Source organism: Melozone crissalis, unplaced genomic scaffold (assembly GCF_028551555.1).
Source record: "Melozone crissalis strain CALT ecotype California unplaced genomic scaffold, PUWL_Pcris_2 ptg000086l_1, whole genome shotgun sequence".
In the NCBI taxonomy this organism is placed as follows: Eukaryota; Metazoa; Chordata; class Aves; order Passeriformes; family Passerellidae; genus Melozone; species Melozone crissalis.
In genome coordinates this window covers 2,033,354-2,059,017 of record NW_026535863.1, presented here as the reverse complement: position 1 = coordinate 2,059,017, position 25,664 = coordinate 2,033,354, and the positions used below count along the sequence as shown (strand labels likewise).

The window sequence follows — 25,664 nt, the reverse complement described above, 5'->3', positions numbered from 1 at the left end:
TTTTCATAAGTTAATTATGGCTCCAGCAGCCCTATAAAGCCAGAGGGGCTGGGGATGGAGAGTCCAAACAGGCTCCTCAGGCCTGTTCTGGTGCTGGGAATGGGGTTTGGGGGCAGGATGGTGCTGGAGAAGTGGCTACAGCCCTGGCAGGACACTGGGGGCACTTCCAGCAGTGCTCTGTGGTTCAGGAGAAGCAGTAAGAAAATAAAAAAAAAAAAATAAAATCCCCTTTTAAAACCTCTGTCCTAGGGAGGATAAAATCCATTTGTCTCCATTGAAAGTTGGGCTTTGCCAGGACCTGATGCTCCCTTGGAATGTGGGATGAGGGATAAGGAATGAGGTTTGGGCTGCTGAACACCCCAACCACAGAGAACTGCAGTCCTTGGGGCTGGAAAAGCCCTCTGGGATCATCCCAGCCCAGCAGCACCACGGAGTTTCCCTCTAAACCATATCCAGGGATTTACTGGGGTGCAAAGTGGTGCTGAGGGAGCTTTGCTGGGAGGGTTTGCAGTGTCCTGAGCAGGGTGAGCAGGGATTTCTGGAAGTTTTACTCATCATTAAACCAAGCCAGGGCAGCTTTTCCTTCTCTGTGCCTCTCCTGGAGGCACACCCAGACCTGGCTCTGTGCTGCCCACGGGGTCAGGGTGCAGCACTGGGCATCCAGATGGATCCAGCTCAATGTCACCCCTGGCTGAGGGGGAAGAGGACACGATGGGGACAGCTCCAGGCATAGATTAAGGGCATTTTACCACCCATGCTGTGCCCACAGAACTTCTCTGATGTCTCATAAGGCTGAGTTTGCTGCTTCCAGGGCTGAGGTTGAGCATCCCCATAGCTGCATTCACTCCTGGAGCTCCACAGGCTCAGAATCCCAGCAGGTGATGGGGTGGAATTGGTGCTGTCTCAGGCTCCCTCTGCCCACAACTATCTCTGCAAATCCCTGCCTCAAATCAGGGTGAATCCCCCAGGGTTTCATCCCCCAGGGCTGCTGCTGCCCCTCTGCCAGGGAAACTGAGGCCAGGCAATGTGCAAGGCTGAGCTCTGGCAGGATTTGGTGTCAGGATCCTCTACTGGGAGCAGAGACCAAAGAAAATCCTGGTGGTAACACCACAAAGAAAATCCCAGTGGTAACACCACAAAGAAAATCCCAGGTAACACCACAGAGGTGTCAGAAATCCCAGCACAGAGCTGGGGAGGGTTCAGTGAATGGGACAGGGAAATGCCTGTGAGAAGCTGCTCCCCCCAACCAACAGAGAGGGTGCAAGATAAGATTAAACCTTCTGGTGAGGGGCCATGTACCCCTGGGATTTGAGGGATGAGTGAGGACAAGGACATGGGATGAGGAGCTCTCATCCCAGCCCAGCTCCAGGCAGGAGGGACAGGGACAGAGCCCAGCCACGCTCAGGGCAGAGGTATCACCAAATATATATAATATATGTACAGCTCCTGCGCCCCTCGTGGGGTGAGGGGAGGCCACCCCAGCCCCTCAAGCCCCCCAAACCCCCCAGAGGGGCTGGGCAGGGCCACCCAAGGACCCCCACTCCCACCTGCTCCCCCTTCCTGGCTGGGGGGCACGAGAACGGGGGTGCCCCTGAAAGCATCACACGGCGTTGGTGGGCACAGATCCCCCCCACCCAAAGAGGAAACCCCCAGGGCACCCTCAGCTTTGGGATGAGCCTGGAAGGAAGCTCAGAGAGGGGCAGCATGTGGTCTCAGCTCCATCCTCTTCCCAAGCCCACCACAACAGCACAGCCAAGCAGAGACCCCCTCAAACCTCGCTGCCCCGCCCCGCGAGCCTCCAGCTCTCCAAGCAACCCCTCCTGCCTCCCCGTGTCCATCACTGCAGCAGCTCCTCCCACGAGATGGGCCGGGAGAACACCTCCCTCTCCAGCCAGAGGTCGTAGTTGAGCTGGAAGTCCTCGGGCAGCTCCACCCTCTGGCCCAGCACGCTCTGCAGGCAGTTGTCCACGGGCACGAAGTCGGGGTTGCCGTGGGCGCGGTCGTAGCGCCGCGAGTTGAAGCGCTCGATGCTGGCACGCAGGGCACACTCCTCTGCCTGGAAATCCCAGGGACGGGCATCCAGGTCTGGAACAGGCATGAGAGGGGTCAGAGCAGAGCTGGGTGTCACAGGCGTCTCTCTATGAGAAATCTTTCCTTAGGATTTTTGTCTGAGAGGCTTCAGGGACAAAATGTGAACAATAATTATCTGCTGCTGTGGAATGCAACAGGTGCATCTGTGATTGGGCTCATGTGGTTGTTTCTAATTAATGGCCAACCACAGCCCAGCTGGCTCAGACTCTGTCCGAGCCACAAACCTTTGTTATCATTCTTTTCCTTTCTATTCTATTCTATTCTTAGCTAGCCTTCTGAGATGAAACTTTTTCTTCTATTCTTTTAGCAGAGTTTTAATGTAATATATATCCTTTTAGTACAGTTTTAATGTAATATATATCCTTTTAGCACAGTTTTAATGTAATATATATGCTTTTAGTATCGTTTTAATGTAATATCTATCATAAAATAATAAATCAAGCCTTCTGAAGCATGGAGTCAGATCCTCATCTCTTCCCTCATCCTCAGACCCCTGTGAGCACAGCTGGGGACTCCTCAGCCAGCCCAAAGCCCTCGTGTGGTGGTGTAACCCCAGCCAGACTGAGCCCCATGTGGCTGATTGCTCATTCACCCACCAGCTGGAGCAGGGAAGAATCAGGAGGGTAAAAGCTGGAAAACTGCTGGGTTAGGATAAAGAACAACAAAGCTTTTGCTTAATAAAGAAAGCAAAAGCTGTGCAGCACAAGGAAAGAAAAGCAAGGAATTAATCCCCCACTTCCCATGAGCAGGCAGGTGTTCAGCACCTTGAGGAGAACAGGGAATGGTGGCTTGGATGACAAACACCATCACTCCAAACATCCCCCAATTCCTCCTTTTTCCTTCCACTTTACATCTTGGGCTTGCATGACAAACACCATCACTCCCAACATCCCCCAATTCCTCCTTTTTCTCCCCACTTTATATCCTGAGCATGATGCCCTAGGGTCTGGAATATCCTTTGGTCCTGTCTCCTCCCAACAATCCACACACCTCCAGCCCCCTCCCGCTCAGGAAAGGCCTTTGTAGGTCAAACAAAGCACAGTCAGCAGCCACCAACAGCTCCTCCACCACTTCCAGCATCCCCAGCACAGGGAACAACCAAAACAAAGCCAGGAATGGGGGCTCCCTTTGGCCCCACTTGCCTCAGCACCAGGAAATGCTGGTACACCCCAAAGGACTTTCCTGGGCCAAAATAAAACCCCCAAAACTGCAATGCCATCCTGTCCCACCTCCCACATCCTGATGGTGGGAGGGGGACACCCCACTGGGGCACCTGGATCCCCTCAGGGAGGCACCAAATCTGCTGTTCCAGCCCAATTTAGGCCAAAAAGGGTTTTTAGCCAAGGTTTGACACCTCTGGCAGAGCCCTGAGCCCTAAAATGTCATCACCAAAATCCCTCCCACACCCCAGACCTGCTGGACAGTGTCTGGCTCAGCTGGAATTTGTTTCCCACAGGAATCCTGCCAGTGCTGGGCTTTGCAGTGGGAGCTGGGAAGGTTCTGGGAACCCACCAGTACTCTGGCTCTGCTGGGCACAGCACCAGCACTGTCTCCCAACATTCCCACCCCATCAAGCACATGCAAGATCCTGGGAGGGGACACGGGGCAGCTGACACAAATCAGCCAAGGGAATATTCCAGATTCTGTGATGTCAGATCAGATATAAAGCCAAGGAAAGGAGGAGGAATGATGGGGCATTAGTTATTTAAACCATGTGCCTTCCAGAGCAGCAGCTCCACGCGCTGCAGCCTGGCTTCCCCAGAGTGCCTGAACATCACTTGCTCATGGGAAGTACAAAACAAACCTATTTTTTTTCTGCTTTTGCTGTACTAAACAACCTTATTTCACCCTGCAAGTCATTCCCCAGCTGATTTTCTCTGCTCTGTCCAGCTCGGAAAGGATAGAGCAGCTTGATGGGCACCTGGTCAAGCTCAACCAGCCAAAATCCACCAAGGTCAACCCAGAACATAGGCCCAAACCCCAGGCAGCAAAGGGGGAGCTGGGGCACAGACCCTGGGGCAGGAGGGCTGGGGATGCCAGGGATGCACAGACCTTGGAGCAGGAGGGCTGGGAATGCCACAGAGCCTGGAGCAGGAGGGTTGGGGATGCCAGGATGCCAAAGACCGTGGAGCAGGAGGGGTAGGAATGGCAGGGATGCCACAGACCCTGGGGCAGGAGGGTTAGGAATGCCACAGACTGTGGAGCAGGAGGACTGGGAATGCCACAGACCCTGGGGCAGGAGGGCTGGGAATGCCACAGACCCTGGAGCAGGAGGGTTGGGGATGCCAGGATGCCAAAGACCGTGGAGCAGGAGGGGTGGGAATGCCAGGGATGCCAGAGACCTTGGAGCAGGAGGGCTGGGGATGCCAGGGATGCCAGAGACCCTGGAGCAGGAGGGCTGGGGATGCCAGGGGTGCCAGAGACCCTGGGGCAGGAGGGCTGGGGATGCCAGGGATGCCAGGATGTACCGTTGCCGTAGGCCCAGTCGTCGTTGAGGCGGTGCCTCACTTTCTGGTAGATGGCTGACATGGTTTTCATGTTGCTCTTCCTCCACTGCCTGCCCAGGTACTTGGTCTGCACCTTGAGCAGCTTCAGCACGTAGAGCTGCATCATGGCCTGCTTCACCTTCAGAGCCCGCTTCAGGATCGGCGCCGACTTGAACACCACCAGCATCTGCAGAACATTCCAGATCCAGCTGGGATGGATCCCTGGGCCAACCCCCCCTTCCACTCCCCTGCTCAAGCCCTGGCTTGTCCCAGGTTATCCCCAGTGCAGGTGCCTGGCCATGCTGAGCTCCAGAGCACTCCCAGGGCTCACCATGGTGCGGGAGTGCTTCCACTTGGTCAGCTTGTTCAGGATGCGCAGGAGGTTTATGCAGGAGAAGAGGTTCCGCCAGCAGAACTGGTTGTTGTCTCCAGCTTCCTGTGGGGAAGGAGAGGCAGGGTCAGGCAAGGGATTGGAGAGGGGATGGGGAGAAGCTGGGGTGATCTGAGGAGCTATTGGACATGGGGACAGCACAGCATGGGGGCATGGAATCCTCCAATCATGGAAGTGTTAAGATTGGGAAAGCCCTCTGAGATCATCAAGTCCAACTGCTCCCCCAGCACTGCCAGGGCCACCAGTAATCCCTGGCCTCAAGTGCCACATTCACACTCACACATTTTCTGAACAATTCCAGGGATGGTGACTCCAACACTGCTCTGGCCAGCATGTACCAGTGCCTGACCATCCTTTCCACGAAGAATTTCTCTCCAATATCGAACCTGAACTTCCCCTGGCACAGCTTGAGGCCATTCTCTCTTGTTCCCTGGGACTAGAACCTGAACCTCCAGGTCCACCCTCCTGTCAGGGAGTTGTGCAGAGCCAGCAAGTTCCCAGGAGCCTCCTTTTCTCCAGGCTGAGCCCCCCCAGCTCCCTCAGCAACTCCTGGTCCTCCAGCCCCTTCCCCAGCTCCATTCTCTTCTCTGGACACGCTCCACCCCATCAGACACCTGCCATCCCCATCCCCAGAACCCCAGGGAATGAGCACAGGAGAGCTGAGGGTGCAGGGGCTGGGTGCTGCCTCCCTGCACTCCAAACTCCCCCGGGCAGCACGCCAGGTGCCAGGAGTTGTCGCAGACATCTTTTATGAAATCCTTTCCTTAGGATTTTTCCTTCTGAGGAGCTGGGAGGCCTCAGGAACAAAATGTAAACATTGGTTATCTGCTGCTGTGGAATGCAACAGGTGCATCTGTGATTAGTCTCATGTGGTTGTTTGTAATTAATGGCCAATCACAGCCCAGCTAGTTTAGACACAGAGCCCGAGCCACAAACCTTTGTTATCATTCTTCTCTATTCTTAGCCAGCCCTTCTGATGAAACCTTTTCTTTTATTCCTTTAGTATAGTTTTAATGTAATATATATAATAAAATAATAAATCAGCCTTCTGAAACACAGAGTCAGATCCTCATCTCTTCCCTCATCCTCAGAGCCCTGTGAACACGGTCACACCAGGAGTGTCACAGCAGGAGGACTCACCAGGCTCTCAGCCGTCAGCTCTGGCAGCTCATGCACCACACAGTAGGGGTAATCCAGCACTGAGATGCTGCAGGAAGAGAGGGGTGCTTGAGGGGTACCCCCAGATCCCCCTGGCATGGGGGAAATGCAGCCCACACTCCCCACACACTGCAGATGGGCTCTGGTGGGAACTTTGCAGCTCTGCCTGAGCCTGAGTCACTGACAGGGAGGGACTGCAGAGGGGCCAAAGAAACAGGGACCCCTCCCCACATCCCCCAGGAATGCAGATGTGCCACAGACATCTTTTATGGAAAATCCTTTCCTTAAGATTTTTCCTCCTGAGAAGCTGAGAGGCCTCAGGAACAAAATGTAAACATTGGTTATCTGCTGCTGTGGAATGCAACAGGTGCATCTGTGATTGGTCTCATGGGGTTGTTTCTAATTAATGGCCAATCACAGTCAGCTGGCTTGACTGTCTCAGTCACAAGCCTTTGTTATCATTCTTTTTCTATTCTCAGCTAGCCTTCTGATGAAATCCTTTCTTCTATTCTTTTAGTATAGTTTTAATAATATATAGTAAATATATAGTAAATATAGTATATATATAGTAAATTTTGAACCTATGATTCAGAAGTAATATGGTCTTTAATCACATTTGTATAACCTAACAGTGAAGAAAAGTGTTCAGATACTTATGAAAATGGGACTTGTGGGTATATAAAAAATATATATCATAACATAATAAATCAAGCCTTCTGAAATATGGAGTCAGATCCTCATCTCTGCTCTCATCCTGGGACCCCTGCAAACACCACCACAGGTGTGCAGCCTTCTCCTCACCTGTTCTTGGCAGTGATGTAGGACATGATGTTCTGGTTGAAGAACTTGAGGATGAGCGGGATGCAGTTGGCAAAGACCAGGTGCTGGGCCATGTACTCAAACTGGGGAGGAGAAACTTGAGTAAACAGGGACCCACTCAGGGTCCCGCCATGCCCAGAGACCCGTGGGCACTGCTGGACCCCCTCACCTGGTAGATGTGGTTGAGCTTGAAGTGTTTGAGCAGGAGCAGCAGCACAGCAGAGATGGCTTTGACAATGATCTCCTTGTGCCTATTGACATCCACGCCCAGCTTCATGCTCTGCAGCACAGTGGTCCTGGGGGACACAGAGGGACAGTGTCAGGAGGGATTCATCCCTCTCAGGGTGGCACAGGTTGTCCAGGGAAGCTGTGGCTGCCCCATCTCTGGAAGGGTCCAAGCCCAACCTGGTCTAGTGGAAGGTTGAGCCCCCTAAGGAAGGGATGGAGCCCCGTAAGGAAGGGATGGAGCCCCCTAAGGAAGGGGCTCAGACAAGCTATAAATACAGGATGAGATGAAAGCTTAAGGCTGCTCTCCCATCACTAGGTGGAGAAAGGGGAAAATGGTCAGGAAAATCCACCCTGAGCTGTGATGGGAGCAGGGAGATGGGCAAGGGGCACCCATACAGCAGCAGGGTATCCCTGCCAATGGCAGGGGGTGGAACTGGATGAGCTTTAAGGTCCCTTCCCACCCAAAACATACCATGATTCCTCAAACCCTGCCAGGGTGCACTGCAAGGGACACCACAGCATGCTGAGTATGGAGACATCTACAGCAGCCCTTCCCAAACCCACTTTGCAGGATCACAGAATCATTCAGGTTGGAAAAGACCTCTGAGAGCATCGAGTCCAACTGCTCCTGCAGGAGGCCACCAGTTCCTGCAGGGTGCAATGCAGGGCAGAGCAGGGTCACGTCCCCCAGGGAGCCCCAGCCCACACCAGGGCACTCCCCCAGCTCCCTCCCACCCCTCCTTCCCTTCCCAGCCCAGCCAGCCCCTCTGCTCCACAGCCACTCACGGCATCTCCTCGGGCAGGACGTCTGCCAGGATGTTGATGGAGTCTGTCTTGGCTTTGGAGGTGGGGGCTGCAGCCAGGAGGATCTTCAGCAGAGCAATCTGGGAAGAAGGGAGAGATGGAGGGGAATGGGAGCTGCAGGGAACTGACACAAGGCCCTTTCTCCACTGCAGGAGGGAGGCGAAAACTTGGGGTGCATCACTGTAAAGGGACTGATCCAGGGGATCCCAGTGCTCCCCATCTCACCATGTACTGGGGCAGGCTGGGCAGCAGGCCCTGGTACAGGATCTCTGCAGGGACTTGCTCCACTTCCTCTTCCCCCTGGTGCCAGGAGAGATCAGAAAACCTCATCCCAGGAGCTGCCATTAACACCCAAGGGCGGGATACCCCCGACCCCTCTGCTCCAGAGAAACCCCTCCCCAGCAAAACAAACTCCTCAGTCCTGCCAAAAAACCTGGCAGGACCAAGTGCCCCCAACTCCCAGCCCAGGATCCCCATCCCATCCCATCCCATCCCATCCATCCCCACACTCACTCCTGAGAGCGGGGAGCGCAGGTACTCCTCTTCCATGTGCACCTGCACCTCAGCAATGGACGTGTACTTGTGCTGCAGGGGGACAGGGGGGGTCACCACAGTCCCCCAGTGCTGCCCCCAGCCCCAGCGTCCTCCCACCACCCTGTTCCATCCCTCCCAGATCCCTGTCCAAGGGGTGACCTGGGTAGATGGGAAGGGTGGGAGCTGCTGGACAAGGCCAGTAGGAAAGGGATGGAGACATGAAGAGAGGGATAAAACCCCCTAAGAAAGGGATGGAGCCCCCTAAGGAAGGGATGGAACCCCCTAAGGAAGGAATGGAACCCCCCTAAGGAAGAGATGGAGCTCTTTGAGGAAGGGATGGAGTCCCCTGAGGAAGTGATGGAGCCTCCTAAAAAAAGGGATGGAAACCCCTAAAAAAAGGGATGGGACCTCCTAAGAAAGGGATGGAGTCCCCTAAGGAAGGGATGGAGCCTCCTAAAAAAAGGGATGGAACGCCTTAAGAAAGGGATGGAGTCCCCTAAAGAAGGGATGGAACCCTTTAAGTAAGAGACAGAACCCCCTAAGGAAGAGACAGAACCCCCTAAGGAAGGGATGGAGCCCCCTAAGGAAGGGATGGAGCCTCCAAAAAAAAGGATGGAACCCCCTAAGAATGGGATAAAACCTCCTAAGGAAGGGATGGACCCTCCTAAGGATAATGAAGGGATGGAACCCCCTATGGAAGGGATGGAGTCCCCTAATGAAGGGATGGAACCCCCTTAAGGAAGGGATGGAGCCTCCTAAGGAAGGGGCTCACACAACCTCTGAGTCTAGCATGAGATGAAAGCTTAAGGCTGCTCTCCCATCACAAGGTGGAGAAAGGGGAAAATGGTCAGGGAAATCCACCCTGAGCTGTGATGGGAGCAGGGAGATGGGCAAGGGGCACCCCTCCAGCAGCAGGGGCTGGAGGAATTCCTCAACTCACCAGCTTCAGGGTGCGGATGCTCTCATGGATGGGCCTGGGCAAGCCCACCACGGTGTTGGTGTCACTGGAGGAGGGAAAGAGCCAGGCTGGGAGCAGGGCTGAGCACCCAGGGGTGGGGCAGAGACCACCCAGGGATGAAGCCACAGCCCAGCCAGCCAAGGCCTTCCCTTCTGCCACAGAGAGACAAAAGCAGCCCCCAGATTGGCCTCTCCCACAGCTCCCCCATAATGGCAGCACTGGGCTGGCTCTGCACCCACCTGCCCAGCGTGTAGCCGATGAATTTGCTGCGGCTGGATTCCAGGAACATCTCAATGTCCTTCTCCCTGCAGCAAAGGGAGAAGGGAAGAGTCACACCCTCCAGAGCATCTGGAAGATACCCAGCTAGGCACAGAGAATGGCACAGGGAAAAGCCTTGTGGTCAGGTAAAGGGTGCACAGCCAACCCCACAAGAAAACAGCCATCAAAGTGACCCCCCACCCCAAAAACCTTCCCTACATCCCTGCTGAGATTCCCAACATCCAACAGCCTCCATTTCCCTGACCCTGCTCCAGTTCTCCCAGCAGGGACACCCCAGACTCACCGGACCTTGGGAGCCCAGGGCAGCCCTTTGGGGCAGGTGATGCGGTCACTTGGGGGGTGCTGGGTAGGGGGGGGCATCACTTCATCCCTTTCCAGGGGGAAGGTCTCTCCCTCCAGGCTGTTGTCATCATCATTTTCCTCTTCTTCCTCACGGGAATCATCAGCTTTGTACGGATCCCGCTCGTTGAAGGCATCGAGGTTATCCTGCTTAATGAGGGCCTGGAGTGGGGAGAGCAGGAAGGGAATGTCCCACAGACAAGCCCAGAGATTCCTGGAATCTCTGCAGGTCACAGTGACCCCAAGATGTGTTAGAAAGTCTCTTTTCCCACCCTGGCAGTTGAAGAAGGAGTCAGAACTCTTCTATTCTCCTTCTCAAGGTTGTTTATGGTTTCTTATCTATAAAATTTTTTCTCCGACCCACTGAGGTCTGTCTGGCAGGTCAGGTTGAGGCACACTGGTGTTATCTTTTTATTCTAAAAACTATGTGTACATTATTTACAATAACTTCCCAATACCTATCACCTGTGTTAGACAGTGAGCTTCTACCTTAAACCAACCCAAAAGTGCCAACATCGCCCAGAAGATTGAGGCCAAGAAGAAGAAGGAGAAAGACTGGACATGCCCAGATTCCTCCATCTTACCTCCTGAACCTCCATTCTAAAAACCCTAAAAATCTATTTTTTACCCCATGACAAATATCATTCTACTTAAACATTTTTGACTTGTAATTCTTCATATAAGGTTGGTAATTGTTTTTTCCAAGGGCTACATCAAAGGCACGGGGGTCTTGGGCTCTGTGCCAAGGTCTCTGGTCCCTCGGACAGGGGCTCGAGCCCTCCAGGGCAGCCAGAGGAATTTCCTGGGTTCTGACAGAGCCTGGCAGTGCCCTCCCTGATGTCCCTGTCCCCACCTTGTGCTCCCTGCGGCCGCGTTTCTGCTGCTGCTCGATGAGGTCGGAGGCGGAGGCGGGCGGGGAGGCCGCGCGCATGTTGCGGATCACCTGGATGCTGTCCTCGGGCAGGGGGGGCAGCCCCAGCATCTCCCTCTTCTCTGCCTTCATGCTCTGCAGCTCCTCAAACCCTCCCAGGGTGCACTGCAAGGGACACCAGAGCATGCTGAGCATGGCACAGGGGGCTCCAGGGACAGCTACACCTGCCTTTCCCAAACTCATTTTGCAGGATCACAGAATTGTTCAGGTTGGAAAAGCCCTCTGAGATCATCGAGTCCCACTGCTCCCACAGCACTGCCAAGGCCACCAGTAATCCATGTCACCAAGTGCCACATCTGTGTGTCCTTTAAATCCCCCTGAGGATGGTGACTCCAACATTGTCCTGGCCTGCCTGTGCCAATGCCTGACCACTCTTTCCATGAAAAAAACTTCCCAATATCCAACCTAAACCTCCCCTGGCACAGCTTGATGTCATTTTCTCTTGTCCTGAGCTGCCTCCTCCTGTCAGGGAGTTGTGCAGAGCCAAAAGGTCCCCTCTGAGCCTCCTTTTCTCTAAGCTGAGCTCCCCCAGCTCCCTCAGCCACTCCAGACCCTTCCCAGTGATGTTCCCCTCCCTGGACACACTCCAGCCCATCAAAGTCTCTCTTGTCCTGAGGAGCCCAAATCGTTCCCCAGTTTCAAACAGGAGCTGCCTGTCCTGTGCTCCTCTTGTCATTGAGAGAGGCAGGAAGGACAGGAGGATGTCCAGGCATACACAACTGTTCAGAACTTTCCTTTCCCCAGCCAGGGACCTTGGTTTGGGTTTATCTTTAGTATCCAACTCCAGACACCAATATCCAATGCTTCCCTGTGAAGGAAAACTTGGGATTGGGTTTAAAGGAAAACTGAACACCAGAAAAAGAGGATGGAGAATGACAACCAACTAACTCTGAGAGCAGAATTCCTTCCTGTGCCAAGTATCAAACCACACATCCCACATCCCACAGCCTCTCCTTACCAGCACAGTTTTCCAGAGCAGAAGCAGCACCTTCTTCATGGGGAAGTGTGGAGCATGGCCACTGCAGAATTTGGTCACCATCCCAAAGAGCATGACAGAGAAGGGCTCGTTGTTGTACAGGGGGGCTCCTGGAACCACACAGCACCATCAGCCAGGAATTCCTCATCCCTGGCCTCACCCTGATCACCAGTATCACCAGCACCTGTACCCTCCTCCCCATTAGCTCCAAGATCCTCACCTCACCCCAGACAGCTCCTCTCCCCTTCCAAGGCCTTGTAAACTCTGTAATTTCTTACCTCTACATTTAAGAGGAAACAACAGCTCAAATATTCCATTTTTTTCCCCAGCAGAGAGCACCCAGCAGCAGCAAAGGCTGGATGGCTTCCTCTGCTCACCTCCCTCTGCCCCACAAGCTGAGCAGAAACCAACCCAGTGCTGCCAGTCACTATTACTCAACTCCTGGAGCCAAATGCCATGTCACTGGCTCCAGCCCTGGCAGCTCTATCCCACCTCCTGGTCCTCACCCAGCTCTGCTCGGAAGGTTTGCCTCATGCTCTTCCACTCAGGCTTGTCCCCCTCGGCCTCCTGGCGCACGGTCTCCACAATCAGGTACATGATGTTCAGCAGCACCCTGCAAAAACCAGGGCAGCTGAATCCCTGCCAGGGATAACTTATGGAACCACTGCCAGCACTCAGGGAGAAGCTGGAGCAACCCAGACCACATCCACAATTCATGTACCTGCTCCAAACCAGCACACAGGCACTGGGGAGAAAAGTCTCTACAAGTCCCAAATTTCCCAAATGCTTTCATATTCCCAACCTGTCTCATTCCTGCTGTTCAGGCTGAGCACAACAGACACCTGTGGAAACTCTCAGAGCTGGGACAGCTCTGGGACCCCTTCCAGTGCCTGCCTCAGCCTCCCAAAGCCCCCAGCAAACCCTGGAGCCCCTCCTGGTGGCCTCATTCCCACTGCATACCTGAGGTCGGTGCTGTCAGCCAGGGAAATGGCCGGTTTCCTCACGGCACTGGAGCAGGCTGCACTGTTGCTGCAGAGGGAGAACAGCTCAGACAGAATTTGGGGGAATTCAGACTCTGCCATGGGCACTCCATGTGCCAACTCCAAACCCTGAGACAGACACTGCTGCCATGAACTCCCTGCTCCCAGCACAGCCACGTGAGGAGGAGCAGAGCTGCCTGTTTGCTGTCAGGCACTTTGATTAATGGGGAATTTCAGAAGAAATCAGGTATAATCCTACATTACACACCCACCCAGGACAAAGGGAGTCACTCTGGTGAATTCCAGAGCCACTCCTGAAGTGTTTTCCCACTGTACTCACTCAATCTCCATGTTGAGCAGCTCCACCAAGGCGTTGAAGGTTCCCACTTCCAGCAGGAGGAAGATGTTGTACCTCATCCAGGCCTGGACCTCAGCCTCGGAGCTGCACTCACCAAAGGTGCCTGCAAGGAGACCCTGCTGATGCCAGCCCCAGGGGCCCTCCCACTGCACCTTGTATGGAAAACACACCCCTCAAACTGGGGGAAAACTGGGATGCACAGCATGGAGCTGCCCTCTTTGGGGAACCCATTCCAGGTCTGCAGAACTGGGGTAACACGGGGAATGGGCCAAACTGCTCTAAACTAGCTGGTCCCATGAGATTCAGCTCGGTTCCAGACATCCCAGATGGAATGGAATCCACAAGGAATGAGAATTCTTCTAAATATTATATATTAAAATAATTAGTAATTATAGGATCATATTAATACTATATATTCACTATATTATATATTGATATATTACATACAACATATATAACATATTGTGTATAATGTATAATATATAATATGAAAAACATAAGCTATATATTATATTTTATATTAAAATACAATATATAATATATATTTATATTATACATATTATACATGTTATTCATTATATTATTCAGTATTTAATATATAATGTATAAATATATTAAATATCCAATGCATTATATGTAAGACATAACATGTAATATATGTAATATAAAATTTACAATATACAGTATATCATATATAATATGTATTGTAGATTATATTGTATTATGTATTACATGTAGTATACATATTATAATTAAATATTTTTAGATATATACTATATATATGAGATTATATTGTACTCTCACATATAGCATACATAAAAATGTTACATATAGCATACATATTTTTATGCATATATTATGTATTGTGCTATGTCTCATATATAGTACATAAATAATAATATTACCTATAGTGTGCATATTATTATATATATTTATGTATATATTAGATATGAAATTGTACTCTCCCATATACATAGCATATACATATAATTATAATGTGTATTTTATATGTAACACATAGTACCATATAATCTACAATACATATTATAATACAATATACATTATACTATGCATAATATAAAACTCTGTATTACCTGTTGTATTATATACAATTGTATTAGTGTATATATTGTATTATATAGTATATATATAATTGTATTATATAGTACATGTAGTACATAACTGTATATATATTGTATATAATACTATTGTATTATACAGTATATATACTATATACACTATATAAAATGTATTAAACATTTATAAGATACATAAACATTTATATATAAAGATATATATCTTGTATCTAATATATTTAAAAGATAGCTTATATCTTTCATATATATCTTAGATATATCTTATATCTATATATCTTATATGTAACTTATATATATTTTAGATATAATATATATACCTTAGATATATATATCATATATCTTATATCTATATCCTATATATATCTTATTTATCTTATATATCTTATATATATATAAATATTATTAACATAAAGGAGTTCTATATTAAATATTTAAATTTACACTATATATAATACAGTTAACGTATATAATGTAACACATATAACTGTATCTAACTGTACAACTATACTGTACAATATATATAATAAATATATATAATATATAATATATATATAATATATATGATATATAATATATAGTATATTATATACATTATATATATAATATATATAATGTATAATATATATATTATATATAATATATAATATTGTATATAATATATATATTACAACATAACCCATTTCATGGAGCTAGCAGCGGTAAGCAGGTGTCGGGGCGGTGTCACCTTGTGCCACGTAGAGGATGGCGCGTGCCACGCGCAGGCGCCTCTCGCGCGCCGTCACCTCCAGCCCGTCCAGCAGGCGCATGGCGTGCGTGCGGTGCTGCGTCCGCTCCAGCTCCGGCCACTTCTTGTCCCGCACTGCAAACCACAGCAGGGCTCTGGGCACAGCCTCAGCTGGCACAGCAGAGCCAGGGAGCGCTGGGGATGGGTGAGGGCTGAGGGATGGCTCCTGCTGTCCAGCAGGAGATTAGAGAAGTCCTGGCATCATGGAATGTTCTGAGCTGCACGGGACCCTGAGGTGCATGGAACGTCCTGAGCTGCACAAGGATCATAGAGGGCAAGTCCTGGTGCTGCACAGGACACCCCAAAATCTCCCACTGAGAGCATTGTCCAAACACTTCTGGAGCTCTGGCAGCCTCGGAGCTGTGTCCATTCCCTGTGGAGCCTGGGCAGTGCCAGCACCCTCTGGCAAAGAACCTTTCCCTGATCTCCTCCCCTGACACAGCCCCAGCCATTCCCTGGGGTCCTGTCCCTGCTCACACAGAGCAGAGATCAAAGCTGCCCCTCAGGAGTAGCTGCAGACCCCAGTGAGCTCTGACATCACGCTCCTCTTCTCTAGGAAGAGAAATCCCTGTGCCTCCCCAGGGGAGAGGAACCCAGAAAAAGATCCAGCTCTTACTGTGGATCCTGAAGTCCTCCTCAAAGCATTTTCTGTTGAGCAGGAACTCTGGTCCCTCTGTGTAGCTGTACAGTTCTGCCAAAAGAAAAGAAGTTCCAAAAACCTGCACCAAGCTGCAACTCAGCCCTGGGAACTGCGGTAATAAAACCCCACGCAGTGTAAGGCCAAAAATATGAACTACACATATCCTGCCCCTTTTAACATCAATACAGCATTTAAATATAATAATAACGAGATACTGGAATTGACAGTTCCTTTAATTCTACCAGGAGAGGAAATGATGGTTGATTAAGTGATCCATTACAGAACTATTCCTTACCTGAGAGCTCTGCTGTCCATTTATCCGTGTCTGCATATTCAAACTCCAGGTCTGGTGATTCTGAATAGCCCTGAAAACATGGGGGAAAAATCAGTTCCATTACAGCACATTTCAGGAAAACCAAAACCCCTGAAAACACTCACAATTCACCTCATCCTCCTGCAAATCCAGGGCTGGTCTTGCTGGTTTAGGGACCAAAAACATTTCTGCAGCAGCACAAACGTTACCGAGGCAACTCCAGCCCACCTCCTGCGTCTGCACAGGCTGTGCTGCAGCCACTGCAGCACTCCCAGAGCATGGGGGGAACCCCCAAAGCACAACAAACACAGCAGGACACAGGGAGAGGGTTCTCTGAGATCAAGCAGTTCTCAGAGCTCACCCATTTCACACAGAATTGGGAAAATTTGGGCTATCTCCCTGTGCTATCCCAGCAGATGGGATTAGTGAGGATGAAACAGCTCCAAACAGCTTTGGAGAAGCTGCAAAAACAGCCAGGAGAACCTTTAGTGCACAAAATATCATCAGCTCCCTTTACACAAGTCAAGAACATCGACCCACAGTATTTCAGGGCACCCAGCCCTGAGTGGGGCAGGTGCACAGAAAGACTCTCTCAAATTTTGGAATCCTGTGTACAGGGCAAATCCACACCAGAACTCTCCAGAATTATGAGGCTCCTACTCCTGAGCATGGGGAGGATCCAGAACAGAATCCTTACCCATCCCTGAGTGAGGGGTAGACCCATACAAGAACCATCCCAAATTTTGGGGCACTCACTCCAGAATGAGGGGCAGACCCTGAGCAGAATTCTCCTCAATTATGGAACTCCCACTCCTGAGTGAGGGGCAAACCCATACAAGAACCACCCCAAATTTGGGGCACCCACTCCAGAATGAGGGGCAGACCCTGAGCAGAATTCTCCTCAATTATGGGACTCCCACTCCTGAGTGAGGGGCAAACCCATAAAAGAACCATCCCAAATTTTGGGGCACCCACTCCAGAATGAGGGGCAGAATTCTCCTGAATTATGGAATTCCCACTCCTGAGTGAGAAGCAGACCCTGAGCAGAATTTTCCTCAATTATGGGATTCCCACTCCTGAGTGAGGGGCAGATCCACACCAAAACTCTCCCAAATTTTGGGGCACTCACTTCTGAGTGAGGATCAGACCCTGAGCAGAATTTTGGGACACACACCCCTGAGCACAGGGCAGACCCACACCAGAACCCCCTCAGGACACCCAGCCCTGAGTGAGGAGCAGAGCCACAGCAGAACCATCCCAACTTTTGGGGCACCCACTCCAGAATGAGGGGCAGACCCTGAGCAGAATTCTCCTCAATTATGGAACTCATGCTCCTGAGTGAGGAGCAGATCCACACCAGAACTCTCCCAAACTTTGGGGCACCCACTCCTGAGTGAGGAGCAGACCCTGAGCAGAATTTTGGGACACACACTCCTGAGCACAGGGCAGACCCACACCAGAACCCCCTCAGGACACTCAGCCCTGAGTGAGGGGCAGAGCCACAGAACCATCCCAAATTTTGAGGTACGCATTCCCGAAGAAGGGGCACACCCAAAACCAAACTCACACAAATTTTGGGGCATCCACCCCTAAATGAATCCACAAGCAGAACTCTCCTAAATTTGGGGGCTCCCACTCCACTCCACATCAGGACAATCCTGAATTCCAGGAGTCTGAGAGAGGGGTAGCTCCAACCACCTCAGGTTCTCCAAGATTCCCCCTCATATCCATCCCCCGGTATTCCAGGGACCTTTCTGAGGAACCATGGGAGAGAAAGGCTCTGGGGCCATCCCAAGAGTGAAACGCTTTGGAAAAGCCCCGGGACACCTCAGCTCCACCCAACCCACACATCCCAAGGCTCGGGGTGACCCCAGCACTGCGGGGTGGCCCTGAGGGGTTTGGTCACCTCTGGCTGGAACCATCCCAGGTCCGAGCATGGCAGCGGGACCCGGCATCCCACCCCGGGCTGGAACCGAACGGTAACACCGAGAAATCCCCGGCTGAGCCGGGAGACCCCCGGGCCAGCCCTGTCACTCCCGTTTGGGACCGGCCGACCGAGCCACCCTCGCGGCCCAGCCCGGTCACAGCGGCCCGGACCCGGGGAAGGGATTGATAAAGGGGAAATCGGCACCGACCGAGACCGGGCAGGGTCCGGGCAGCCCCAGGGCCGAGCAAGGAGAGGCCTCTCGGCTCCACAGCCCGGGAAGCGGTACCGAGGGAGCGGCCGGTCCAGGACGGGTCCTGCGACCAGAACGGGAGCACCGGAGCCACCGGCCGAGCCGGTCCCGGGGAAGGCGGAGCCCAAGCAGGGCTGGCAGGGCCGGACATTGGCACCCCCGGGCACCGGCACTACGGGCATTGGCACTCACAGGGACCCACGAACACCGGCACCGACCGAACACCGGCACCGCCCCCGGGCACCGGCACCCATGGGCAGGCCCTGGCCGAGGCCCGGCGCGGCCCGCCCCGCCCGGGAAGGCCGCCCCACTCCCGGCGGCGGCGGCGCTGACCTCGGAGTCCTTGCGCGGCGGCCGAGCCAAGTCGCGGCCCCTCCCGGGCGCGGCCGCCCCACCACGGCCCTTGTTGTTCCCCGGGACCGGGACAGGGCCCGGCCCGGGGCCGCCACCCGGCTCCATGTCGGCCGCTCCGCCGCGCCGAGCTCTCGCGAGGACTCACCCCCTCCTCTCGCGGGAGCGGCAGGGAGAGCCGGGGCAGCGCCGCCGCCATGTTAGGAGTGGCAGCAGGGGGAGCGCCGGTGTCTCCGGTGGGTGCGATGCGGCTCCGCCCGCCGGCCCCGCCGCTCCGCCGTGGCGGCCGCGTCACGGCCGGCGCTGCCCGCCCCCGGCGGCCACGGACGGCGCGACACACGGCCGGGCGGCCGGCCCCGCCCCCGCGCGGCCATCTTGGGTGCGGCACAGCCCTGGGCGCTGCCATGCTGGGTGTGGCACTTCCGCCTCGCCCCAGGGCGGGCCGGGGCCTGGGGGCCGCCATGTTGGGAGTGGCGGAACAGGCAGGTCCCAAACGGGGGGCCTGGAACAAAGGAACGCTCCAGTGAAGGGGCTGAGGGGCTCAGACCCTAAACTGAGGGGCCTGGAACAAAAGAATGCTCCAGTGAAGGGGCTGAGGCTCAGACCCTAAACTGAGAAGCCTGGAACAAAGGAACGCTCCAGTGAAGGGGCTCGGGGAGGGCTCAGACCCCAAACTGAGGGGCCTCAGAGGGGAGTCAGACCCTGACAGGGTTTAGACCCCAAACTAAGGTGCCCCATTGGGCTTTAAAGAGGGTGAGACCCCAAAATCCAGAGTTGTGGCAACACTCAGAAAATTCTGGCAGCACCCAATCCCAACCCCAAGATGACCAAAGGGAGATTCCAGCCCTGCCCTTGAGACCACACAAACCACCTGCAACCACAAGCGTTTCATTTTTCCTAATAGTTTAATTAGACTTTAATGATTTATTGCTCATCTGCAAGGATTAATATTGCATTCATTAAAAATCATTCCTATACAAAATAAACCTCTCGCTCCCGGCCCCGCCGCTGCCGCCGCCGTCGCCCCCGGGCTCCCCCAGCATGGCTTATACAGACACAGAGCCCTTGGCCGAGATTCCACCCGGGATGGGTGGGAACGGGGACCCCCGGGCGTGGGGGGCTCACAGGGAAGGGGGGATGTCCCCATCCTTCCCACAAACGCCCATCCCAGCTCGCTAAGCTGTCCCCAGGGAGGTCTGGGGGATGGTGGAAGGGACCCAGGGGATCCCTGGGATCTGTGGGAGAGCGAGGCAGGTGATCCCCAAAATCTATCCAGGAGGAGACCAGGCAGGGTGGGAGAGAGGAACAGTCAGAGGATGTGCAGGGGGATGATCTCAGCACCTCTCCCATCCCCTGGCACCCCAAGGAGTTCTGCACACCCCAAAACCTGCAAATTCCCTGGGAAGGAGCCGTCCAGGTGGATCCCTGCAAAGGGGGGAAGGAGCAGCTCCACCATCCAGGAGGTGCCAGCAGCTCCTGCCCTCCCCTGGGTGGGGAAAGGAACAGGAGCCAGAGGAACCTCAGTGGGTTGGAAGGAGCTGCCCACACCCCAGCAGAAGCTGGGAAAGGGAAATGTCAGCAGGGAGGGCACGGAGGAGGTGATGGGAGCATCCAGGACACACCAGGAGAGGGGGAGGATAACAGTGACAGGGAGCAGAGGGGCTGGGCTATGGGGAAGGCTCATCTCTGCATCCAGCTCAAAAAAAAAATAGTGAAACAGCCCCAAAACCCACCCAGACACCCTCAACACCACCCAGCACTTCCCAGTGGGAGATGGGAAGGCGGCCATGTCCCCAATGCTTCCTTTTTAAAACATCTAATAACAATCTCCACCCTCTAAAACATCTCTGTAAGGATCAAAAAGGAAAAGAGGAAGAAAAAAAAAAAGCAAATAAACAAACGGAAAAAAATGTTTAAAACTCAATTAAGGTGCAGTTTGGCTAAAAAAAAAAAAAAAAAAAAACCAAAACAAAAAAAAAAACCTAAGAGAGATGAGGATAATGCTGGGAAAGCGACCCCCATCCAGATTCAGATTAGCACCCTGAAACACTGAACTCCCCTGGACCCAGGTGGCCACCAAACCCAGGCCAGTGGCCACCAAACCTGGGCCACCTCAGCACAGGGACCTGGGCTTGGGCACAGTCACCCCCTTTGCCAGGTGTCCTGCAGGCCACTCTGCTCCCAGAGAACACCTGGAGCAGGGATCTAGCAGCTAAAACTGGGCTCTTTAAGGCAATTTAGAAGTTGCAGATAATCCACACAAAGAAATAGAAGATAAGGTAGAAGAGCATCTCCGGATCCACAGGGAGCCCGGCTGAGACCGACGTGGGCTGGAAAGGTGGGAAAAAATACAAAATAAAAGCCAAAAGAAACCATTGCTGCAGGAATGAAGTGCCCTTGGCTCAGCAGGAAAGGGAAAGCCCCTCCTGGAGCCAGGGCTGGGAATCAGCAGCTTCAGCCACATGAAAGCAAGAAGCAAATCCCAGGTTGTCTGGCAAGATCAGACAGGGATGCGATCATGGAAAAGGGGGAGAAAAGAAAACCTGACCTTAAAATCACAGATAAAATGTAAAAACAGGTTCTGGTGGTGGTTAACCAAAAAAAAAAAAAAAAAAAAAGGTAAACCAAAATAAAAATGATTTTTTAAAAATAATCTCTCAAATGTTGCCTTGTGTGGTCTGGTCCTTCATGGAAATGGTCCCGTCAGTATCTAGGAGAGAAGGAAGGGACAGTGAGGGACATGGGGGGTGCTGCTGTGCCAGGGCAAGGGAATCCCTCAGGCATGGGAGGGATTCCAGACTGGTTTGGGCTGGCAGGGACACTTTCCACTGTTCCAGTTTGCTCCCAGCCCTGTCCAGCCTGGCCTGGGACACTCCCAGGGATCAGGGGCAGCCACAGCTGCTCTGGGCACCCTGTGCCAGGGCCTGTCCACACTCACAGCCAGGAATCCCTTCCCAACATCCCATCCAACCCTGCCCTCTTCAGGCACTGGAAGCGACTCTAAGCTCTCTTGGGAGCCTTCCAACCCACCCAGAGGGGCTCCAGCCCTCAAAGCATCTCCAGGGCCACGCTCCAGCAGCTCCACATCCTTCTGCTGTTGGTGACTCCAGAGCTAGAGATAGAACTCCAAACCAACAGGGAGCTGGGAGATCCTGCCCCAGCAGCTCTCACCTGTAGTAGTTGGGTTTGAAAGGCCCATTTTTGTTGAGTCCCAGGTATTTGGCCTGATCGTCCGTCAGCTCCGTCAGGTGGGCGTCGAACGAGGGCAGGTGCAAACTGGCCACATACTCATCTGGGAATGGGACAGGGAACAGGGGATCAGGGGGTCCACACCCCACCACAACATGGGCAGTGATGACTGGAAGGTCTGGATGAGCAGCACCCTGGATTTGCCATCACTCAAAGCAGGGCTGAGCCCAAGCCTGGGTTGGATGTGCCCACAGGGGCACAAGGAGGGTAAACTGGCCACATACTCATCTGGGAATGGGACAGGGAACACGGGATCAGGGGGTCCACACCCCACCACAACATGGGCAGTGATGACTGGAGGTTCTGGCTGGACAGCACCCCAGGTTCACCATCACCCAAAGCCTGGGCTGGATGTGCCCTTAAAGGCACAAGGAGGGCAAACTGGCCACAAACTCATCTGGGAATGGGATAGGGAACACAGGATCAGGGAGACTGGAAGGTCTGGCTGGGCAGTCATCACTGCCCACGTTGTGGTGGGATGTGGACTCCCTGATCCTGTGTTCCCTGTCCTATCACCCAAAGCAGGGCTGAGCCCAAGCCTGGGCTGGATGTGCCCCTAAAGGCACAAGGAGGGATGGAAAATCCCAGAGAAGGGAGGCTGCAGGATGTGGGATGCCTCCCACGCTGCAGAACACTAACAAAGATAAAGCAAATAACCCCCACGGATTTTAAGGTCATTGCCTCTGGCTTTCCTGAACTTGCTGTCCCTCTGGAAGCGTTTCCCAGCCCAGGTATGAGCTCTTCTGACCCTGCTGGCACATGGATTCCCCAGGGAAAGTCAGTTCCTTCACTCACCCATCTTCTTTGGCAGCAGGTAAACGTCCTGCTTGTACCGGCCCTCGGGGGCGTTGTAGAGCTCAATCAGAGCCAGAGCCTGTGGAGAGCACAGGGACAAGCTGGGAACAGTCAGGAATGGCCACCAGCTTGGGCAGCACAAAGCTCACAAAGGCAGAGAAGGATCTGGGAGCTTGAGGGACCGTGCAACCACTTCTAACATGCCTGGAGGGACAGGCCCCCACCCTGGGTACATCCCTGTCTGGGTCTGCACAATCCCACTGCAGGGATCAGAGAGCAGGGATGAGATGTCACCCAGCCTGTTTGCAGCATCAGGGCTCAACATCCCAGGGAAAACACGAGGATGGTTCAGGATTAGCAGCTCTTTTAAACCACCCAGCTGCTGCAGCACATGGGAATGGAGGGGCTGCTCCTCAGAAACTGGCAGCATCCAAAAACCAGGACAGATTCCTTCAGGACAGATGAAACTGCATCTGAGAGCTGGCTTCCACTGTTGGGAACCAAATCCAAAACACAGGCCTGTTCCCTGTCCCCTTGAGGTGACAGGAGTGAGGATAAGGGAATTCCCCACTGTCAGCATGGCTGTCCTTCCCCGTGATTGCCAGTGTCACCAGATCCTTCATATTCCCAGTGCCACCAGACCCTCCATGTTCCCAGTCCCATCAATCCCCTCAGTGTTCCCAATCCCATCATTCCCAGTCCCATCAATCCCCTCCATGTTCCCAGTCCCATCATTCCCTCAGTGTTCCCAGTCCCATCAATCCCCTCAGTGTTCCCAGTCCCATCAATCCCAGTCCCATCAATCCCCTCCATGTTCCCAGTTCCATCATTCCCTCAGTGTTCCCAGTCCCATCAATCCCCTCAGTGTTCCCAGTGCCACCAGCCCCCTCCATGTTCCCACCCCAAACAAAGCCTTGCTTTAAGGTAAGCTCAAACCTGTGCTAGGTGGGCTTAAACACATGCTGGGGAAGCTTAAATCAGTGATAGAGGGGCTTAAACCTGTGCTGGGGACGGTTAAACCCATGCTAGGGGGTCTCAAACCTGTCCTAGGAGGGCTCAAACCTATCCAGGGGAAGGTTAAACCTGAATTCCAGCCCAGCAGGATCTGTGCCATGAAACCACTCATTTAAAAGCTCTCCCAAAACTCGCTGTACCCAAAACACTGGGTCTGTGCCAGCAATAACTCCAGCCCAGAAAAAATGGTATTTCTGGCAGTGGTGCCACCTCAAGGACCAATCCCAGCATGTTCCCAGCTCCTTCCAAACCATCCCCACCCCTAGGCTTGTGCAGGGCCCCACCCATTACAGACCTGCGTGGTGGCTGTGATGGAGAGAACGAAGGTGGGAACTGTGGAGCAGCTGAGGTTGAGCAGACGGCCCTGGGAGAAAGGAGGAGTCAGCACAGAGCTGGACATGACCCCAAACCCCAACCAAACTGAGCTCCCAGGTGGGATTCACCCCCATCCCCTCCCTGCACAGGGAACCAGAGCACGGTGACGAAAGCATTGCAATTCTGCTCCAGTTTCCATCTTAACCCTTCAAGGCAGGGGAATGTTGTGGTCCCTAGAAAAGCCAGAACAGCTCCTGTGGGAAGAGGAGCCACCCAGCACCTGGGAAACCCTGCACAGATGGGGTTAGCCTGAGTGGGATGAACCCAGCTCAGAAGAACGGAGTCACACTGTCGCAGACATTTTTTCACAGAAATACTTTCTTTCAGATTTGTCCATTTTCTGAGAAGCTGAGAGCCCCAGAAAGAGAATGTAAACAATTGTTATCAGCTGCTGTAAAATGCAATAAAATGCACCTGTGATTGGTTCATGTTCCCATGTTTATGATTAAGAGCCAATCACAAGAGCAAGCTGGGGACAGAGTCCCTAGACACAACTTTGTTATAGATTCTTTCCTTTCTATTCTTAGCTTAAGAAGCCTCTGCAACTTCTCTCTCTTTATTTCTATTTAGTATAGTTATAATGTATTATATATCATATATCAATAAATCCAACCTTCTAATCAAGAAACAAGATTCTCGTCTTTCTCTCACCCCCAGCGACCCACTCAAGTCGCTGTAATATCACACGGCACCTCTGTGGCTGCATGTGGGATATGACACACCCGCCCTCAAGAAAGGAAAACAAAAAATAAATTAAACAAATAAAAAAAAACCTTTTTTGAGCCCTGAGGCTTCTCTCAGCACTTTTCCACCTGGCTAACTCTGACAGAGGCCCAAAGCACCACGGCCCAGCTCCCCACACACCTCGGCCAGCAGCACCACCCGCTTCCCATCGGGCCAGATGACGTGATCCACTTGGGAGCGCACCCGCTCCCAGGTCAGCTCGGGCATCCGCAGGCTGGTCTGCAACGGAGGGCACAGGCTGGGTCAGGGCAGGGGCTGGCAGGGGGGCACAGCCAGGGGAGAGGCACAGGCTGGGTCAGGGCAGGGGCTGGCAGGGGGGCACAGCCAGGGGAGGGCACAGGCTGGGTCAGGGCAGGGGCTGGCAGGGGGGTGCAGCCAGGAGTGCCACCCGGTGGGCACAGCCAGGGGAGAGGCACAGGCTGGGTCAGGGCAGGATCTGGCAGGTGGGCACAGCCAGAGGTGCCAGCAGAGGGGCACAGCTAAGGGTGCCAGCACTCTGGCACAGCCAGACATGCCAGCAGGCGGGCACAGCCAGGGGTGCCGGCACTCACAGCCAGGGATGCCAGCAGGCAGGCAGGCACAGCCAGGGGTGGCAGCAGAGTGGCACTGCCAGGGGTGCCAGCACCCACTCACCACATCAATCTCAGTGTTGGAGTGGCCCATGTTGCACACGATGCAGCTGTTCTTCATCCGGTCCAGGTGCTCCCTGGTCACCACGTTCTTGTTCCCTGCAGGCACAGAGGGCACAGCTGACCCCACAGCAGTAGGAACACAAACCCTCTGGTTTCTCCTT

General features: G+C 53.0%; 2 protein-coding genes across 7 annotated transcripts in view; both read right to left on the bottom strand.

Moving 5' to 3' along the window:
• Positions 1–1,829: 1,829 nt before the first annotated feature.
• On the bottom strand, positions 1,830–18,905 carry STRIP1 (striatin interacting protein 1). Of its 4 annotated transcripts, none has more exons than XM_054290722.1 (21): positions 18,843–18,905; positions 16,149–16,218; positions 15,830–15,904; positions 15,154–15,288; positions 13,315–13,435; positions 12,955–13,023; positions 12,501–12,607; positions 11,977–12,104; positions 10,941–11,123; positions 10,032–10,249; positions 9,709–9,774; positions 9,452–9,515; positions 8,491–8,562; positions 8,203–8,277; positions 7,960–8,057; positions 7,115–7,241; positions 6,928–7,028; positions 6,109–6,175; positions 4,909–5,013; positions 4,560–4,764; positions 1,830–2,085 (listed from the first exon to the last, which is right to left on the bottom strand). In XM_054290722.1, exons 1-21 carry the CDS (start codon positions 18,891–18,893, stop codon positions 1,838–1,840), a joined length of 2,385 nt encoding a protein of 794 aa, XP_054146697.1. In that variant the 5' UTR covers positions 18,894–18,905; the 3' UTR covers positions 1,830–1,837. The 4 variants fall into 4 exon arrangements, with proteins under 4 accessions (XP_054146697.1, XP_054146695.1, XP_054146696.1 ...); XM_054290720.1 differs by lacking the exon at positions 18,843–18,905 and adding an exon at positions 18,677–18,811; XM_054290721.1 differs by lacking the exon at positions 18,843–18,905 and adding an exon at positions 16,299–16,402.
• Positions 18,906–19,603: 698 nt separating this feature from the next.
• The window catches only part of AHCYL1 (adenosylhomocysteinase like 1), a 31,085-nt gene continuing 25,024 nt past the window's right edge, over positions 19,604–25,664 (bottom strand). For 2 of the 3 annotated variants that reach the window (XM_054290756.1, XM_054290759.1), the window contains exons 12-17: positions 25,505–25,599; positions 24,992–25,090; positions 24,048–24,116; positions 22,739–22,817; positions 21,866–21,986; positions 19,604–21,404 (exon numbers count right to left, since the gene is read on the bottom strand). In XM_054290756.1, coding sequence (XP_054146731.1) covers positions 21,398–21,404; positions 21,866–21,986; positions 22,739–22,817; positions 24,048–24,116; positions 24,992–25,090; positions 25,505–25,599 — 470 coding nt within the window. In that variant the 3' untranslated portion in view covers positions 19,604–21,397. Of the gene's footprint in view, positions 21,405–21,861; positions 21,987–22,738; positions 22,818–24,047; positions 24,117–24,991; positions 25,091–25,504; positions 25,600–25,664 lie in introns of those variants that run through there. The other variant, XM_054290758.1, reaches the window with a different exon arrangement.